The sequence below is a fragment of the Oncorhynchus keta genome, chromosome 13, assembly GCF_023373465.1.
Source record: "Oncorhynchus keta strain PuntledgeMale-10-30-2019 chromosome 13, Oket_V2, whole genome shotgun sequence".
Classification (NCBI taxonomy): Eukaryota; Metazoa; Chordata; class Actinopteri; order Salmoniformes; family Salmonidae; genus Oncorhynchus; species Oncorhynchus keta.
The window spans coordinates 13,484,205-13,503,933 of NC_068433.1; the positions used below are offsets into that span (position 1 = coordinate 13,484,205).

Genomic DNA, 19,729 nt, shown 5'->3' on the forward strand with positions numbered 1-19,729 from the left:
AAGCTACAATCCCAATACCAACACCAAAACCCCAAGACAAAACACACCACAATACAAAAACCCCATGCCACACCCTGGCCTGACCCAGTACATGAAGATAAACACAAAATACTTCGACCAGGGCGTGACAAGTATAAACAAGTCTATATACGATGTGAGCAAATGAGGTGAGAATAAGGGAGGTAAAGGCAAAAAAAGGCCATGGTGGCAAAGTAAATACAATATACTAAGTAAAACACTGGAATGGTAGATTTGCAATGGAAGAATGTGCAAAGTATAAATAAAAATAATGGGGTGCAAAGGAGCTAAATAAATAAATAAATAAAATACAGTAGGGAAAGTGGTAGTTGTTTGGGCTATGTACAGGTTCAGTAATCTGTGAGCTGCTATGACAGTTAGTGCTTAAAGTTAGTGAGGGAGATAAGTGTTTCCAGTTTCAGAGATTTTTGTAGTTCGTTCCAGTCATTGTCAGCAGAGAACTGGAAGGAGAGGCGGCCAAAGAAAGAATTGGTTTTGGGGGTGACTAGAGAGATATACCTGCTGGAGCGTGTGCTATAGGTGGGAGATGCTATGGTGACCAGCGAGCTGAGATAAGGGGGGACTTTACCTAGCAGGGTCTTGTAGATGACATGGAGCCAGTGGGTGTTGCGACGAGTATGAAGCGAGGGCCAGCCAACTAGAGAGTACAGGTCGCAATGGTGGGTAGTATATGGGGCTTTGGTGACAAAACGGATTGCACTGTGATAGACTGCATCCAATTTGTTGAGTAGGGTATTGGAGGCTATTTTGTAAATGACATCGCCAAAGTCGAGGATTGGTAGGATGGTCAGTTTTACAAGGGTATGTTTGGCAGCATGAGTGAAGGATGCTTTGTTGCGAAATAGGAAGCCAATTCTAGATTTAACTTTGGATTGGAGATGTTTGATATGGGTCTGGAAGGAGAGTTTACAGTCTAACCAGACACCTAAGTATTTGTAGTTGTCCACGTATTCTAAGTCAGAGCCGTCCAGAGTAGTGATGTTGGACAGGCGGGCAGGTGCAGGTAGCGATCGGTTGAAGAGCATGCATTTAGTTTTACTTGTATTTAAGAGCAATTGGAGGCCACGGAAGGAGAGTTGTATGGCATTGAAGCTTGCCTGGAGGGTTGTTAACACAGTGTCCAAAGAAGGGCCGGAAGTATACAGAATGGTGTTGTCTGCGTAGAGGTGGATCAGAGACTCACCAGCAGCAAGAGCGACCTCATTGATGTATACAGAGAAGAGAGTCGTTCCAAGAATTGAACCCTGTGGCACCCCCATAGAGACTGGTCCGGACAGCAGACCCTCCGATTTGACACACTGAACTCTATCAGAGAAGTAGTTGGTGAACCAGGCGAGGCAATCATTTGAGAAACCAAGGCTGTCGAGTCTGCCGATGAGGATGTGGTGATTGACAGAGTCGAAAGCCTTGGCCAGATCAATGAATACGGCTGCACAGTAATGTTTCTTATCGATGGCGGTTCAGATATCGTTTAGGACCTTGAGCGTGGCTGAGGTGACAGTAACAGTAACATTATGACATTATGACACTAACATTGTGTGCTTTTTGTCCCTCTCAGGCCATCATACAAGTGGAAGCGTCAGGTGACCCAGAGGCAGCCATCCATGTCTAAGAAGAGGAAGATGTCTCTGCTGTTTGACCACCTGGACTCCAGCGAGCTTGCCACACACCTCACCTACCTGGAGTACAAGTCCTTCTGCAAGATACTGGTATGTGGGGCTGTAGGGAGCAGTGTGTCTGTCCACCAGATCTGGGTTCAAATAATATTTGTTTTCTTTCAGATTCTTAAACCTGCACTTAACTGAGTCGAGTGGAATGGAACTAATGGAATAGTCCCAAAAGTGAAAGTTCCAAAAGTGAAAATCCCATCTATCTGGCACTCCAGGCAGGCTCCATGAAACACTCAAAGTATTTGAAAGAAAACACATACTCTTTGAACCCTGGTTTGTTGTCCAAACTGCCTTTTACATTGGTCATTCAACATGCTGACTTATATGTGAGTTTAACAGCTTCTGTAGGCCCACTGAATACGTTACCCCCCCACTTCCCCCTTCCAGTTCCAGGACTACCACAGCTTTGTGATGCATGGCTGCACGGTAGACAACCCCATCCTGGAGCGCTTCATCACCCTCTTCAACAGTGTGTCTCAGTGGATCCAGCTGATGGTGCTCAGCAAGCCCACCGCTCCCCAGAGGGCTGCAGTCATCTCTCACTTCATCAGGGTGGCTCAGGTATGTAGGCTGGGGCACATTGGGGTTTTCCTTATGTTATTCAGTCTTGTTCTGAGGGAAGTTATTAGTCTGAGTGACAGTCTGTTTGTTCTATTATGTCATCTACTTGTCACGCATTGTCATGTTTGGTTGGACAATGACAGCAATGGAGCTGGCAAGAGCACAAACAGATCTGGGACCAGGCTAGGACGCTCTGTCTCCAGGGCCGAAGCAAATGTGACTGGTTAGTAGGAAAGTCATGTGACTGGTTAAATTCAGACAAATAATCCACTTGGTTATGGTTAGGGGTTGGTTCAAGGGCCACTTAAAGCAGTGACATGGATGGTAGTAAAGCCTCAGGGGTTGAGATGAGAGAGGAGTTCTGTCATGGAGAAGGGTAGGGAGGACAGGGAGGGAGATGCCAAACTACCCTCACACAAAACCGTTGGTTACGCTTCGATTGGTATGAACGGTGTTCGTAGACAATTATTGCCCATTATTCCTAACAGAACTCATCCAAGTGTGCTTACCTTTCACAGTACTGCTATTACCAGATGGGAGGCTATATTTGGATTTGTTAGAGAAGAAAGTTTAGAAGAATGTTTGGAGTGTGCCTCCCTCATTCCCCAACGCCACTCTCTCCTCTCCAAAACAAACTCTTCATGATTTATTCACTGACGCCGCAGTAGGCTCACCCCCCACACACACTTTCTCAACCCTTCTCTGCCAAATATGCCCAAGCTCAAATATCCCAGCTGGGTGCTCGCTAGCTAGTTTAGCACCCCGACTGAGTTTGCTAAATAAAACACTTTGCCTTCCGAAATGTTCAAGGATCAAAGAATTCTCTCTCTGTTATTTGGGATAGTGATATATACCCACCTAAAAGTTGGGTGGGAGTATTTTCCAAAGCTGTGATCCCACTCCAATAGACCCCAGGGAAGGGATACCTCCTCCCTGCTTCCTCGCTCTCCTTTCACACCCTCCCTCCTCTGTCACTGCATATCCTCCCTACCACAGCAGTATTCCTCTATTCATCTATCTTCTGATTTATTCCGGGTTTCGTCTGAATTAGTTTTCTCTGGAGTCTTTCTTGCCCTTATTTTCTCTCTTCTCTCTCCCGTAACGTCTCATCATCCGTAGGCTTTTTCCCATACATCCCTTTTTGTTTGTCAACATATTGCTTGCCTGTATTTCCCATCATACAGTGGGGCAAAAAAAGTATTTAGTCAGCCAGCAATTGTGCAAGTTCTCCCACTTAAAAGGATGAGAGGCCTGTAATTTTCATCATAGGTACACTTCAACTAGACAAAATGAGATAAAAAATCCAGAAAAATTCATTGTAGGATTTTTAATGAATTTATTTGCAAATTATGGTGGAAAATAAGTATTTGGTCACCTACAAACAAGCAAGATTTCTGGCTCTCACAGACCTGTAACTTCTTCTTTAAGAGGCTCCTCTGTCCTCCACTTGTTACCTGTATTAATGGCACCTGTTTGAACTTGTTATCAGTATAAAAGACACCTGTCCACAACTCAAACAGTCACAATCCAAACTCCACTATGGCCAAGACCAAAGAGCTGTCAAAGGACACCAGAAACAAAATTGTAGACCTGCACCAGGCTGGGAAGACTGAATCTGCAATAGGTAAGCAGCTTGATTTGAATAAATCAACTGTGGGAGCAATTATTAGGAAATGGAAGACATACAAGACCACTGATAATCTCCCTCGATCTGGGGCTCCACGCAAGATCTCACCCCGTGGGGTCAAAATGATCACAAGAATGGTGAGCAAAAATCCCAGAACCTCACGGGGGGACCTAGTGAATGACCTGCAGAGAGCTGGGACCAAAGTAACAAAGCCTACCATCAGTAACACACTACGCCGCCAGGGACTCAAATCCTGCAGTGCCAGACGTATCCCCCTGCTTAAGCCAGTACAAGTCCAGGCCCGTCTGAAGTTTGCTAGAGAGCATTTGGATGATCCAAAAGAAGATTGGGAGAATGTCATATGGTCAGATGAAACCAAAATATAACTTTTTGTGAAAATATAACCCTACTGTGAAGTATGGGGGTGGAAACATCATGCTTTGGGGCTGTTTTTCTGCAAAGGGACCAGGACGACTGATCCGTGTAAAGGAAAGAATGAAAATCTCATTTATCGTGAGATTTTGAGTGAAAACCTCCTTCCATCAGCAAGGGCATTGAAGATTAAACGTGGCTGGGTCTTTCAGCATGACAATGATCCCAAACACACCGCCCGGGCAAAGAAGGAGTGGCTTCGTAAGAAGCATTTCAAGGTCCTGGAGTGGCCTAGCCAGTCTCCAGATCTCAACCCCATAGAAAATCTTTGGAGGGAGTTGAAAGTCTGTGTTGCCCAGCAACAGCCCCAAAACATCACTGCTCTAGAGGAGATCTGCATGGAGGAATGGGCCAAAATACCAGCAACAGTGTGTGAAAACGTTTGACCTCTGTCATTGCCAACAAAGGGTATATAACAAATTATTGAGAAACTTTTGTTATTGACCAAATACTTATTTTCCAGCATAATTTGCAAATAAATTCATTAAAAATCCTACAATGTGATTTTCTGGATTTTTCTTTCTCGTTTTGTCTGTCATAGTTGAAGTGTACCTATGATGTAAATTACAGGCCTCTCTCATCTTTTTAAGTGGGAGAACTTGCACAATTGGTGGCTGACTAAATACTTTTTTGCCCCACTGTACATCAGATATTGTATATGCCAGTCATTAAGTCGTTTGTTACAATGCCTCACACACACAGCTTTAATGCAGAACATCACTTTAGTCACACAGTGGAACGCTTCGGCATATCGACAAGGGACGCTGATATTCCCTGTGCTATTGATACCTGTCACTGTTTGTCAGTGTCACTGTTATTCGGTCTTTATACAGCAGTTTAGTAGAGCCTCCAGCCTGAAAGGCTACCACAGAGCTTTGCCCATTGATTGGAGCGACCGGGCGGGTATTTGAGCTTAACCAAATAATGCCCGCTGGCAGTCCTTCCAAACAGCTGCGACCCCATTGATTTTCACTGGATGTCATGTGGGCTGAAGGGCAAGGCTTTGCCCCTACAGAGCTCCATTCACAAAGTACTACTGTAACGGTGACACAATGAGTAGAATGTGTGCTGCTCTGCCTACTGTTTCAATGGTATTATTAGACAAGACCCTGCAATATTCTAGTGTAGCCAAGGAGTGCCTGTGTGTGTGTGTGTGTGTGTGTGTGTGTGTGTGTGTGTGTGTGTGTGTGTGTGTGTGTGTGTGTGTGTGTGTGACCTTCCCAGGATTTTTGTTGTGTCTCCACTCCCATCTCCCTCTGATTTCTCTCTCTCTCTCTTCTTCTCCTGGCTCCTTATCAATCTCTCTCCCACTTCTCCTCCTCAGTCTCTCTCTCTTCTTCTCTCCTGGCTCCTTATCAATCTTTCTCCCACTTCTCCTCCTCAGTCTCTCTTAAATCTTTGTTGTCACTGGCTCTTACACCTATACTTCCCTTTTTCCCCATGTCTCTCTCTCTTGATGTTTCTCTCACACAGTGCCGCTAGTTAATCATTTAGAGTTCAGGTAGGTCTAGGCTAGTTAATCATTTGGAGTTCAGGTAGGTCTAGGCTAGTTAATCATTTGGAGTTCAGGTAGGTCTAGGCTAGTTAATCATTTGGAGTTCATGTAGGTCTAGGCTAGTTAATCATTTGGAGTTCAGGTAGGTCCACGCTAGTTAATCATTTGGAGTTCAGGTAGGTGTTCAGGTATGTCTAGGCTAGTTAATCATGTGGAATTCAGGTAGGTGTTCAGGTATGTCTAGGCAAGTTAATCATTTGGAGTTCAGGTAGGTCTAGGCTAGTTAATCATGTGGAATTCAGGTACAGTAGCAAACTAAGGAAAGTAGGAGGGGTAAGACAGTACATCTCTCTCCATCTTCTCATCTCTCTCCTGTAGAAACTGCTCCAGCTTCAGAACTTCAACACTCTGATGGCCGTGGTGGGGGGGCTCAGTAACAGCTCTATATCTCGCCTCAAAGACACCCAATCACACATCAGCAACGAGACCAACAAGGTGAACTAACATCTCATGCCTTATCTACACTCCATGCTATCGCTTTACAAACAACCTGGTGTTACCACCACTATTACGATCTGAAAACAGAAAGTATTTAGAAACGTTAGCACACATTAACCCACATATGCCCCATCCTCTTCCTCTTCTCCTTCACCCTTCCTCCCTCCTCCATCCATCCCCTCAGGTGTTCAACAGCCTGATCGAACTGGTGACGTCGTGCGGCAACTACAGCCAGTACCGACGTCGCTTCTCCGACTGCACAGGCTTCCGTTTTCCTATCCTGGGCGTGCACCTCAAGGACCTGATCGCCGTGCACGTGGCGCTGTCCGACTGGGCCGACCCGGGCAAGAGCAGGGTCAACCTGGCCAAGAGCCAACAGCTGTATGTTATCCTCCAGGAGTTGGCTCTCATCCAGACCACGCCACCCAGCATCGATGCCAACACAGACCTACTTAACCTACTTACGGTTAGTGTCACATAGCGTGGTCCCAGATCTGTTTGCGCTGTCTTGCCAAGTTTGCAAACCTCTGGCAATTATCTATTACCATGGTGAACTAGAGAACATACAAGAATATGCATAATTGACAATGAAATAATATGGTTATGTATGCAGGAATTACCTTCAGTTAAGGACTTCCATGAAAATGTTAATGAGAGAGGTTGGAACTTAATTGGCAGTTAAGAATGTATTTTATATATATATATATATATATATATATATATATATAGAGAGAGAGGGAGAGAGAGAGAGGGAGAGAGAGCGAGAAAGAGGGAGAGAGGGCAAATGAATGGAATCAATGATGGCATGTGGCTAAGAGGAGGTCTGTCACTCAAAATTAGGGAATATATTGAAAGTGACCTGTTGTGAGTGCAAGGATGGAGAGGGAGCTTGATGGCCTAATAGGAATTGCAAATTCCAATAGGTTCCACTCGGAAATAGCTAATGACTACCTCGAAAGGGCATTCAGATTTCTGCTATTCAAATGTATTCCCACTTCTGTTCCTCTGATGATAATGCTTATTTTACACTGTTAGCCTGTGATATTGTCATTTCCATTCCAGTGAAAAGTGATAGTGAATACTCTCATGATTCCTGTGTTCTTCTGGCTAATATCCAAAGGTGTACTGCACTCTGGCTTGCACACTGAAAAACTATTCTCTATTTCTGGTTTTCAGCTACCCAGTGGTTTTCAGCTACCCAGTGGTTTTCAGCTACCCAGTGGGCAAAAATTTAGTGTTTTTTTTTTCTCACCCAGCACTTAACCTAAATCCAATGACATGGTGACATTAGTGTTGAATTCACGGTAGTTGACAACTCAACCAAATGTAAATCAAATCTAGACATTGAGCTGACGTCTGTGGGTAGACGTTCTCTCACACACACACACACACACACACACACACACACACACACACACACACACACACACACACACACACACACACACACACACACACACACACACACACACACACACACACACACACACACACACACACACACACACACACACACACACACACACACACATTCTTAATTGCCATTCATGATTCAACCTCCCCTATCACCCACTTCCTATTGGGATATGTAAAGGTTGATTTCCTGTCAGGTGCCTTTATTAGCCCGGTTATCTAGAGGGAGATCGATACCGCCAGGTGCTGTTTGAGTTGCATGGACTCCACATGGTGTTGAAAGCGTTCCACAGGGATGCTGGCCCACGTTGACTCCAATGCTTCCCACTGTTGTGTCAAGTTGGCTGGATGTCCTTTGGGTGGTGGACCATTCTTGATACACACGGGAAACTGTTGAGCGTGAAAAACCCAGCAGCGTTGCAGTTCTTGACACAAACCGGTGCGCCTGGTACCTAGTACCATACCCCATTCAAAGGCATTTAAATCTGTTGTCTTGCCCATTCACCATCTGAATGGCACACAGACACAATCCGTGTCTCAAGGCTTAAAAATACATATTTACATATTTGCTGCTATAACAGCCTCTTCTGGGAAGGCTTTTCACTAGATGTTGGAACATTGCTGCGTGGACTTGCTTCCATTCAGCCACAAGAGCATTAGTGAGGTCGGGCACTGATGTTGGGCGATTAGGCTTGGCTCGCAGTCGGCGATCCAATTAATCCTAAAGGTGTTCGGTGGGGTTGAGGTCAGGGCTCTGTGCAGGCCAGTCAAGCTCTTCCACACCGATCTTGACAAACCATTTCTGTATGGACCTCGCTTTGTGCACGGGGGCGTTGTCATGCTGAAACAGGAAAGGGCCTTGACCAAACTAGAATACTAGATCTTAATAACTAGAATAGTCTAGAATGTCATTGTATGCTGTAGCGTTTAGATTTCCCTTGACTGGAAGTCTAGAATGTCATTGTATGCTGTAGCTTTTAGATTTCCCTTGACTGGAAGTCTAGAATGTCATTGTATGCTGTAGCTTTTAGATTTCCCTTGACTGGAAGTCTAGAATGTCATTGTATGCTGTAGCTTTTAGATTTCCCTTGACTGGAAGTCTAGAATGTCATTGTATGCTGTAGCGTTTAGATTTCCCTTGACTGGAAGTCTAGAATGTCATTGTATGCTGTAGCTTTTAGATTTCCCTTGACTGGAACTAAAGGGCCTAGCCTGACCCATGAAAAACAGCCCCAGACCATTATTCCTCCTCCCCCAAACTTCACAGTTGGCACTATGCATTCGGGCAGGTAACGTTCTCCTGGCATCCGCCAAACCCAGATTCATCCGTCGGACTGCCAGATGTGAAGCGTGATTCATCACTCCAGAGAACGTGTTTCCACTGGTCCAGAGTCCAATGGTAGCGAGATTTACACCACTCCAGCCAACGCTTGGCATTGCACATGGTGATCTTAGGTTTGTGTGCGGCTGCTGGGCCATGGAAACCATTTCATTAAGCTTTTGACGAACAGTTATTGTGCTGACTTTGCTTTCAGAGGCAGTTTGGAACTTGGTAGTGAGTGTTGTAACCGAGGACAGATGTTTTTTATGCGCCATGCACTTCAGCACTCAGTGGTCCCGTTCTGTGAGCTTGTGTGGCCTACCACTTCATGGCTGAGCTGTTGTTGCTCCTAGACGATTCCACTTCTTGATACCAGCACTTACAGTTGACCGGGGCAGCTCTAGCAGGGCAGAAATGTTGACGAACTGATTTTGTTGGAAAGGTGGCATCCTATGACAGTGCCACTTTGAAAGTCACTGAGCTCTTCAGTACGGGCTATTCTCCTGTTAATGTTTGTCTATGGAGATCGCATGGCTGTGTGCTCGATTGTTTTCAGACCTGTCAGCAACAGGTGTGGCTGAAATAGGCAAATCCACAAACCTTTGTATATATAGTGTATATCAACAAATACAATTTATACACATCAAAGAGAATAATCAGGTAACAGTTGAGAAATGAAATATTCAAGGCCTCATGTGTATGACATGGCTATTGTGTGTCTAATATTATGACAGGCCAGGGTATAATCTGCAGCAATATGTCTACGTTTTCTCCTAAAATAATGCAGATTCTCTTCTGAACTGGTAGTTCAACAAATCCATTCTTTCTTCAAATTTCGGGAGATGAAAACCTCGGAGCAGTGGAGGACATGCTGATCATTCTCTAGTCCATCTGACCGTCCGTGTTTTTTAATGGCGCCGTGTCTCTTTGGCCAGGCTAAGATCAGTCTTTACATTGTTCATGTCTTCGTTTCTTTGAATTCTTTGATCTTGACGAGGTGTTGTGCTATTTTGAAATCTATATTTATAATTTGGTAACATTGAAGTTTGTGATGAAATTTAATTTAATTTAGCCAATAATTAGTGCTTGTATTTTGGTTATAGATTTCTATTGGTTTGCATTTGGTTATTGATGGTTGAGGGGGTGCGGTGTTTGAATAAGAAAGCTTTGTGATGATAACATTCTGGATCACAGTGTGTTAGGTTAGGTATTTCTGTACACACCTAGAATATTTTTACAAAATTCCAGGTGTAAAATTTCAGTGGGGCAATTATCCCATGATCTATATTTTAAATTGGAAGGGGGTCCCCAAAATTAGCTGCCATATAGCAGGATTTAAGTTATGACGGACTAAAATTATAATTGGTGGGTTGAATGTGGACAGGGTATTTTTTTAATTGCAAAATATGCTCTGTGTGCTTTCTTTAAAAACAATGAGAGACTCTGTTGACAGTCATTTAATGAGTTGAAGGACACCTGTGGAAGTTTGCTAAGAAGTGGTCGATACTCAGTCATATAATTAACTGTCTTTATACGGTTTATTCAACTTCAGCCTTCGTTTGGATAGATGTTAGAAGATGGAGTTAAAAGTCAATACGTCTGTGAAACCATGGCAATACGGTTTACTGTGGAGAGCCAATGTTAACTCACCAACAGGCTTTAAGCCTCCTCGTCCAATCAATACATTTCTTTAGGTTTATTCATGATCCTTAAAAGGAAAATGATTCCATGATTATTTATTCGATATGAGAGAGAGCTGTGATCCTCTGGAAACAACAATACATTCTTCTACTCCTCTCCTCTGTTGTCATGGTATCCACATGCAGTAGCTATATTCATCAAGTTGTCATGTTTTGCAGGTGTCTCTGGACCAGTACCACACAGAAGAGGAGATCTACCAGCTGTCTCTACAGAAAGAGCCACGCAGTGCTAAACCGGCGGTGAGAGCTAGGGGCCAATAGGGACCAATGTGTTCTTCCAGCTTATATCTTATTGAACTTCTTCTATGTGTTCTTCCAGCTTATATCTTATTGAACTTCTTCTATGTGTTCTTCCAGCTTATATCTTATTGAACTTCTTCTATGTGTTCTTCCAGCTTATATCTTATTGAACTTCTTCTATGTGTTCTTCCAGCTTATATCTTATTGAACTTCTTCTATGTGTTCTTCCAGCTTATATCTTATTGAACTTCTTCTATGTGTTCTTCCAGCTTATATCTTATTGAACTTCTTCTATGTGTTCTTCCAGCTTATATCTTATTGAACTTCTTCTATGTGTTCTTCCAGCTTATATCTTATTGAACTTCTTCTATGTGTTCTTATAACTGATATAGGAAGTCAACATATTCTTGTAATAGCTTATAGGAAACGCATTTCTTATTGTACAGCTTATAGGAAACCTAATCATGTGACTTGAACACTGTTGTTCTCAACTTTCATTGCTTCTAGGAAGTCTCTGGAGAACTCTCTCGTTTGGGAACTCTCTCTTCCCAGAACTATCTTTGCTGAAATGACAACAATTTCCGCTTTATAAGTCATTGATTTATGTTCCCGTCTTTTCATTGGTTTGGCAGAACTCCGGCTCCTCCCCTGCGCCTGCCCCCCAGCCATCGATGATTGACGAGTGGGCTGCGTCGGTGAAGCCCAAAGCCGACCCTGCGGTCATCAACAAACACATAGAGAAGATGGTGGATGTACGTTACGCTATGATTCTCACATCTAGCCTGGTTTAAACAGATTGAATGCTGTCCTCAATGGTGAGCGCAGCATTTAGTCTGGTTCAACTCACATCCAATTGATGGCTAATTACAACTTGTTGAGGCCATGTAATTGGCTTGGAACATAGTCGTTATCCTCACAGCTACCCTGTTATTAATACACGAGTCCCAGTCATGACAACCGTAGTACTCTGTTTTTATATGCTGTGGTGATGTGTGTTTCCTCGGTTACAGTCTGTCTTCAAGAACTTTGACACTGACGGGGACGGTCACATCTCCAGGGAGGAGTTTGAGATCATCAGGAACAACTTCCCCTACCTCAGCAAGTTTGGAGAACTGGACAAAAACCAGTGAGAGACAAAAGCATCATCCCAGCAACTGTTAACCGTAGGCTATGTAGCAACAGTCACAAATAACTGATATTGTAACCGTAGGCTACGTAGCAACAGTCACAAATAACTGATATTGTAACCGTAGGTTACGTAGCAACAGTCACAAATAACTGATATTGTAACCGCTACGTAGCAACAGTCACATATAACTGATATTGTAACCAGGTTACAGCAACAGTCACAAATAACTGATATTGTAACCGTAGGTTACGTAGCAACAGTCACAAATAACTGATATTGTAACCGTAGGTTACGTAGCAACAGTCACAAATAACTGATATTGTAACCGTAGGTTAGCAACAGTCAGAATAACAACAGTCACAAATAACTGATATTGTAACCGTAGGTTACGTAGCAACAGTCACATATAACTGATATTGTAACCGTAGGCTACGTAGCAACAGTCACAAATAACTGATATTGTAACCGTAGGCTACGTAGCAACAGTCACAAATAACTGATATTGTAACCGTAGGTTACGTAGCAACAGTCACAAATAACTGATATTGTAACCGTAGGTTACGTAGCAACAGTCACAAATAACTGATATTGTAACCGTAGGCCACGTAGCAACAGTCACATATAACTGATATTGTAACTGTAGGCCACGTAGCAACAGTCACAAATAACTGATATTGTAACCGTAAGCTATGTAGCAACAGTCACATATAACTGATATTGTAACCGTAGGCTACGTAGCAACAGTCACATATAACTGATATTGTAACTGTAGGCCACGTAGCAACAGTCACAAATAACTGATATTGTAACCGTAGGCTATGTAGCAACAGTCACATATAACTGATATTGTAACTGTAGGCTATGTAGCAACAGTCACATATAACTGATATTGTAACTGTAGGTTACGTAGCAACAGTCACATATAACTGATATTGTAACCGTAGGCTACGTAGCAACAGTCACATATAACTGATATTGTAACCGTAGGCTACGTAGCAACAGTCACAAATAACTGATATTGTAACCGTAAGCTATGTAGCAACAGTCACATATAACTGATATTGTAACCGTAGGCTACGTAGCAACAGTCACATATAACTGATATTGTAACTGTAGGCCACGTAGCAACAGTCACAAATAACTGATATTGTAACCGTAAGCTATGTAGCAACAGTCACATATAACTGATATTGTAACTGTAGGCTATGTAGCAACAGTCACATATAACTGATATTGTAACTGTAGGCTATGTAGCAACAGTCACATATAACTGATATTGTAACCGTAGGCTACGTAGCAACAGTCACATATAACTGATTTTGTAACCGTAGGCTACGTAGCAACAGTCACTGATAACGGATATTTTTACCATATATGTTAGAGTATTACACCATTAGATCAGGAAAGAGACACGTCTTGTTAATCATTTCATTATCTCTTTCCCTCGCTCTCTCTTCCTCTCTCCCCTTATCCCTCTCATTCTCACTCTCCATTTCTCCCTCTCGCTCTCCCTCTTGCTCTCTCTCGCTCTCTCTCCCTCCCTCTTGCTCTCCCTCCCGCTTGCTCTCCCTCCCGCCTGCTCTCCCTCCCGCTTGCTCTCCCTCCCGCTTGCTCTCCCTCCCGCTTGCTCTCCCTCCCGCTTGCTCTCCCTCCCGCTTGCTCTCCCTCCCGCTTGCTCTCCCTCCCTCTTGCTCTCCCTCCCTCTTGCTCTCCCTCCCTCTTGCTCCCTCTCTCTCGCTCCCTCTATCCCCCTCACTCTCTCTATCCCCACCTCGCTCTCTCTCCCTCCCGCTCTCTCTCCCTCTCGCTCTTGCTCTCCCTCTCCCTCTTCCTATCCCTCTATTCCTCCCCCTTTCTCTCCCTCTATGCCTCCCCCTTCCTCTCCCTCTATTCCTCCCCCTTCCTCTCCCTCTATTCCTCCCTCTTCCTCTCCCTCTATCCCTCCCCCTTGATCTCTATCCCTCCCCCTTGCTCTCTATCCCTCCCCCTTACTCTCTATCCCGACCTCTCACTCTCTATCCCGACCTCTCGCTCTCTATCCCGACCTCTCGCTCTCTATCCCGACCTCTCGCTCTCGTTCCCTCTCGCTCTCGTTCCCTCTCGCTCTCGTTCCCTCTCGCTCTCGTTCCCTCTCGCTCTCGTTCCCTCTCGCTCTCGTTCCCTCTCGCTCTCTCTATCCCTCTCGCTCTCTCTATCCCTCTCGCTCTCTCTATCCCTCTCGCTCTTTCCATCTCCCTTCCGCTCTCTAATTGTGTTGCTGTCCTGGGGCTTTGTGGGGTCTGTTTGTGTTTGTGAACAGAGCCCCAGGACAGCAACACAATTAGAGAGTTATTAGCTTGCTTAGGGGACTCTTCTCCAGGTTCATCTCTCTGTAGGTGATGGCTTTGTTATGGAAGGTTTGGGAATCCCTTCCTTTTTGGTGGTTGTAGAATTGAACAGTTCTTTAAAAGTGTTTTGATAATGTGCATCTGCCTAATTCTCCTCTGAATGCATTATTTGGTGTTTTACGTTGTACACGGAGGATTTTTTTGTTGTAGCAGAAATCTGCATGCAGAGTCTCAATTTCGTGTTAGTTCTATTTTGTGAATTCTTGGTTGGTGAGCGGACCCCAGACCTCACAACCATAAAGGGAAATGGGTTCTATAACTGATTCAAGTATTTTTAGCCAGATCCTTATTGGTATGTCGAATTTTATGTTCCTTTTGATGGCATAGAATGTCCTTCTTGCCTTGTCTCTCAGACCGTTCACAGCTTTGTGGAAGTTACCAATTGGAATGTGTATATTTGATCATTTCATTCAGGATACCATCAACACTACAGGCCTTTTTGGGTTGGAGAGTTTGTATTTTGTCCTGTAGTTCAATCAATGTAATTGGAGAATCCAGTGGGTTCTGGTCGTCTTTAATAGTCGATTCTAAGATTTGTTTTTGATCAGGTATATGTTTTTGCTGTTGGTTCTTTGTTATGGAGCCAAATAGATTGGTGAAGTGGTTTATCCATACATCTCTGTTTTGGATAGATAACTCTTCGTGTTGTTTGTTATGGAGCCAAATAGATTGGTGACGTGGTTTATCCATACATCTCTGTTTTGGATAGATAACTCTTCATGTTGTTTGTTATTGAGCCAAATAGATTGGTGAAGTGGTTTATCCATACATCTCTGTTTTGGATAGATAACTCTTCGTGTTGTTTGTTATGGAGCCAAATAGATTGGTGAAGTGGTTTATCCATACATCTCTGTTTTGGATAGATAACTCTTCATGTTGTTTGTTATTGAGCCAAATAGATTGGTGAAGTGGTTTATCCATACATCTCTGTTTTGGATAGATAACTCTTCGTGTTGTTTGTTATGGAGCCAAATAGATTGGTGAAGTGGTTTATCCATACATCTCTGTTTTGGATAGATAACTCTTCATGTTGTTTGTTATTGAGCCAAATAGATTGGTGAAGTGGTTTATCCATACATCTCTGTTTTGGATAGATAACTCTTCGTGTTGTTTGTTATGGAGCCAAATAGATTGGTGAAGTGGTTTATCCATACATCTCTGTTTTGGATAGATAACTCTTCATGTTGTTTGTTTGACCATTTGTCATTGTTGTTTATTTTCTTCAGTTGTCTGCTTAATTTTTTGATTTGATATGGGAGCTTAGAGGTCAAATATACTGTTTAGGTTTTCTACTACCTTCACGATTACAGTGAAACGTTATGTCCAGGAAGTTGTCTAAAAGGGATGGAATTTGTTTCCTAAAAGTTTTTTGGTAGGGTTCTACACTACCTGCCATCTATAGTATTTCTTAATATTATGCAGTTCCTTTGGCTTTGATGCCTCATGATTGAGTATTGCTCTGTTCAAGTAGACTGATTTTGCTGTGGCCTGATGGGGGTGTCAGTGGGCTGACTGCGAACGCTCTGAGAGACTCTGGGTTGAGGTCCGTGATAGAAAGTAATCTACAGTACTACTGCCAAGGGATGAGTTATAGGTGTACCTACCGTAAGAGTCCCCACAAAGCCTACCATTGACTATGTACAAACCCAGCGTGCGTCAGAGCTGCAGGAGTTGTGATCGTTTTGTTGTTGTTGGTTGTTTTGCCGTAGTGGCTAGGAGGGTATATTTGGGAGGGGAAGGCTGTCAGGTAGGTGTTTCTCCCCCTGTGTGTTAAGAGTGTCAGGTTCTTGTCCAGGTCTGGCATTTAGGCCGCCACAGGCTAGTACCTGGAAATGGTTAATCTCCCCTTCTAGGATGGAGAAGCTGTCTTCATTAAAGTATGGGGATTCTATTAGGGGGATAGAGGTAGCACAGATTAGGACATTTTTCGCTGTTGAGATCATTTGATAAATCATTTCTAGCCAGATGTAAAATGTTCCTGTTCTGACAAATTTACTAGAGAGGGTTAGATCTGCTCTATACCAAATGAGCGTACCCCCTGAGTCCCTTCCCTGTTTTACTGCTGGTAGTTTGGTTGATGGGACTACCAGCTCTCTGTAACCTAGACAGCAACCAGTGGGCCCGTTTTCTCTATACCACATTTATTTTAGATGAAAATGTCTGTATTTCCAATTTCTTTGATGAAGTCTGGGTTCCCGGCTCTTTAGGCCAATGGCAGATGACCTTTCTGTCTCTCTCTCTCTCTCTCTCTTTCTCTCTCTCTCTCTTCTCCCCTTCCTCCTCGCCACCTCTCCCTCCCTCCAGAGATGGGCAGATCAGCCGGGAAGAGATGATCGACTACTTCATGAAGGCCAGCTCTCTGCTCAACTGTAAGATGGGCTTCATCCACACCTTCACAGAGACCACCTACGTCAAACCCACCTTCTGTGAACACTGCGCTGGCTTTGTGAGTATCTTATCCACTGGTCAGTTTTTTATTTCAGCTTTATTTAACCAGGTAGTCCAGTTGAGAACAAGTTCTCATTTGCAACTTTGACCTGGCCAAGATAAAGCGTAGCAATTCGACACAATACAACAAGACAGAGTTACACATGGAATAAACAAAACATACAGTTAATAATACAGTAGAACAAAGAAAACAAAATGTCTATATACAGTGAGTGCAAATGAGGTATGATAAGGGAGTTAAGGCATTAAATAGGTCATGTTGGCGAAGTAATTACAATATAGCAATTAAACACTGGAATGGTAGATGTGCAGAAGATGAATGTGCAAGTAGAGATTCTGGGGTGCAAAGGAGCAAGTTAAATAAATAAATACAGTATGGGGATGAGGTAGGTAGATAGCCCATCTGTACACTGCCCATCTATGTACAGGTGCAGTGATCTGTGAGCTGCTCTGACAGCTGATGCTTAAAGCTAGTGAGGGAGATATGAGTCTCCAGCTTCAGAGATTTTTGCAGTTCGTTCCAGTCATTGGCAGCAGAGAACTGGAAGGAAAGATGACCAAAGGAGGAATTGACCAGTGAGATATACCTGCTGGAGCGCGTGCTACGAGTGGGTGGTGCTATGGTGACCAGTGAGCTGAGATAAAGTGGGGCTTTACCTAGCAGAGACTTGTAGATAACCTGTAGCCAGTGGGTTTGGCGACGAGTATGAAGCGAGGGCCAACCAACGAGAGCGTACAGGTCGCAATGGTGGGTAGTGTATGGACCTTTGGTGACAAAACGGATGGCACTGTGATAGACTGCATCCAGTTTGTTGCGGAGTGTTGGATGCTATTTTATAGATAACATCACCGAAGACGAGGATCGGTAGGATGGTCAGTTTTACGAGGGTATGTTTGGCAGCATGAGTGAAGGATGCTTTGTTGCGATATAGGAAGCCGATTCTGGATTTCATTTTGGATTGGAGATGCTTAATGTGAGTCTGGAAGAAGAGTTTCCAATCTAACCAGACACCTAGGTATTTGTAGTTGTCCACGTATTCTAAGTCAGAGCCGTCCAGAGTAGTGATGCTGGACGGGCGAGCAGGTGCGGGCAGTGATCGGTTGAAGAGCATGCATTTAGTTTTATTTGCATTTTAAGATCAGTTGTTGGCCACGGAATGAGAGTTGTATGGCATTGAAGCTCGTCTGGAGGTTAGTTAATACAGTGTCCAAAGAAGGGCCAGAAGTATACAGAATGGTGTTGTCTGCATAGAGGTGGATCAGAGAATCACCAGCAGCAAGAGCGACATCGTTGATATATACAGGGAAGAGAGTCGGCCCGAAGATTGAACCCTGTGGCACCCCCATAGAGACTGCCAGAGGTCCGGACAACAGGCCCTCCGATTTGACACACTGAACTCTATCAGAGAAGTAATTGGTAAACCAGGCGAGGCAATCATTTGAGAAACCAAGGCTGTCGAGTCTGCCAATAAGAATGTGGTGATTGACAGAGTCGAAAGGCTTGGCCAGGTCGATGAATACGGCTGCACAGTAATGTCTCTTATCGATGGCGTTTATGATGTCGTTTAGGACCTTGAGCGTGGCTGAGGTGCACCCATGACCAGCTTTGAAACCAGATTGCATAGCAGAGAAGGTACAGTGGGATTCGAAATGGTCGGTAATCTGTTTGTTAACTTGGATTTCGAAGACCTTAGAAAGACAGGGTAGGATAGATATAAGTCTGTAGAAGTTTGGGTCTAGAGTGTCACCCCCTTTGAAGAGGGGGATGACCGTGGCAGCTTTCCAATCTTTGGGAATTTCAGACGATACGAAGGAGAGGTTGAACAGGCTAGTAATAGGGGTTGCAACAATTTCGGCAGATAATTTTAGGAAGAGAGGTTCCAGATTGTCTAGCCCGGCTGATTTGTAAGGGTCCAGATTTTGCAGCTCTTTCAGAACATCAGCTATCTGGATTTGGGTGAAGGAGAAATGGTGGGGGCTTTGGCGGGTTGCTGTGGAGGGTGCCGAGGAGTTGACCGGAGTAGGGGTAGCCAGGTGGAAAGCATGGCCAGCCGTAGAGAAATGCTTATTGAAATTCTCAATTATAGTGGATTTATGGGTGGTGACAGTGTTCCCTAGCCTCTGAGCAGTTGGCAGCTGGGTGGAGGTGCTCTTATTCTCCATGGACTTTACAGTGTCACAGAACTATTTTGAGTTAGTACTACAGGATGCAAATTTCTGTTTGAAAAAGCTAGCCTTAGCTTTCCTAACTACTTTGTTCCTAACTTCCCTGAAAAGTTGCATATCACGGGGGCCGCTAGCAATGACCGCTAGCAATGGTAGGTAGTTAGCTGGCTAACTTCAGTTGAGGTATTCCAAAGTAAATATAAATACTTTAGGAGAAAAAAAAGCAGATCCACACCACATTGGGTGAGGCAGGTTGCAGGAGAGTATTTAGAAGTTGAGGTTTAGGAAAATATTTAAAAAAGATATGCAAAGAAAAATATGTAACGAGATGTATACAAAGGACACGACAGGACAAAGACGATTGACTGCTACGCCATCTTGGTAGTAAATGGTAGTTTGACCATCCATCCTCCCTCTAAAGTACAATACAGACTCATACAGACCAATTACCACAATGTCTTAAAATAGATGATTTAAATCACAAAAGAGAACCTTGGTCAAAATTGCTATGATTTTGTATAGATCTCTATTCCTCTACTATTCCCTACTGTCTTCAATGCATTTTTAATTGGATTGATTAAATTGATTGGTGAAAGCGCCGTT

General features: G+C 43.7%; 1 protein-coding gene across 4 annotated transcripts in view; it reads left to right on the forward strand.

Annotated features, from left to right (window-relative positions):
• Positions 1–19,729, forward strand: part of LOC118392700 (RAS guanyl-releasing protein 2-like) — an 85,361-nt gene that overhangs the window by 32,957 nt on the left and 32,675 nt on the right. For all 4 annotated transcript variants that reach the window (XM_052459403.1, XM_052459402.1, XM_052459401.1 and 1 more), the window contains 8 exons: positions 1,598–1,748; positions 2,097–2,270; positions 6,203–6,319; positions 6,507–6,788; positions 10,916–10,996; positions 11,629–11,748; positions 12,007–12,122; positions 16,817–16,958. In XM_052459403.1, coding sequence (XP_052315363.1) covers positions 1,598–1,748; positions 2,097–2,270; positions 6,203–6,319; positions 6,507–6,788; positions 10,916–10,996; positions 11,629–11,748; positions 12,007–12,122; positions 16,817–16,958 — 1,183 coding nt within the window. The remainder of the gene's footprint in view (positions 1–1,597; positions 1,749–2,096; positions 2,271–6,202; positions 6,320–6,506; positions 6,789–10,915; positions 10,997–11,628; positions 11,749–12,006; positions 12,123–16,816; positions 16,959–19,729) is intronic.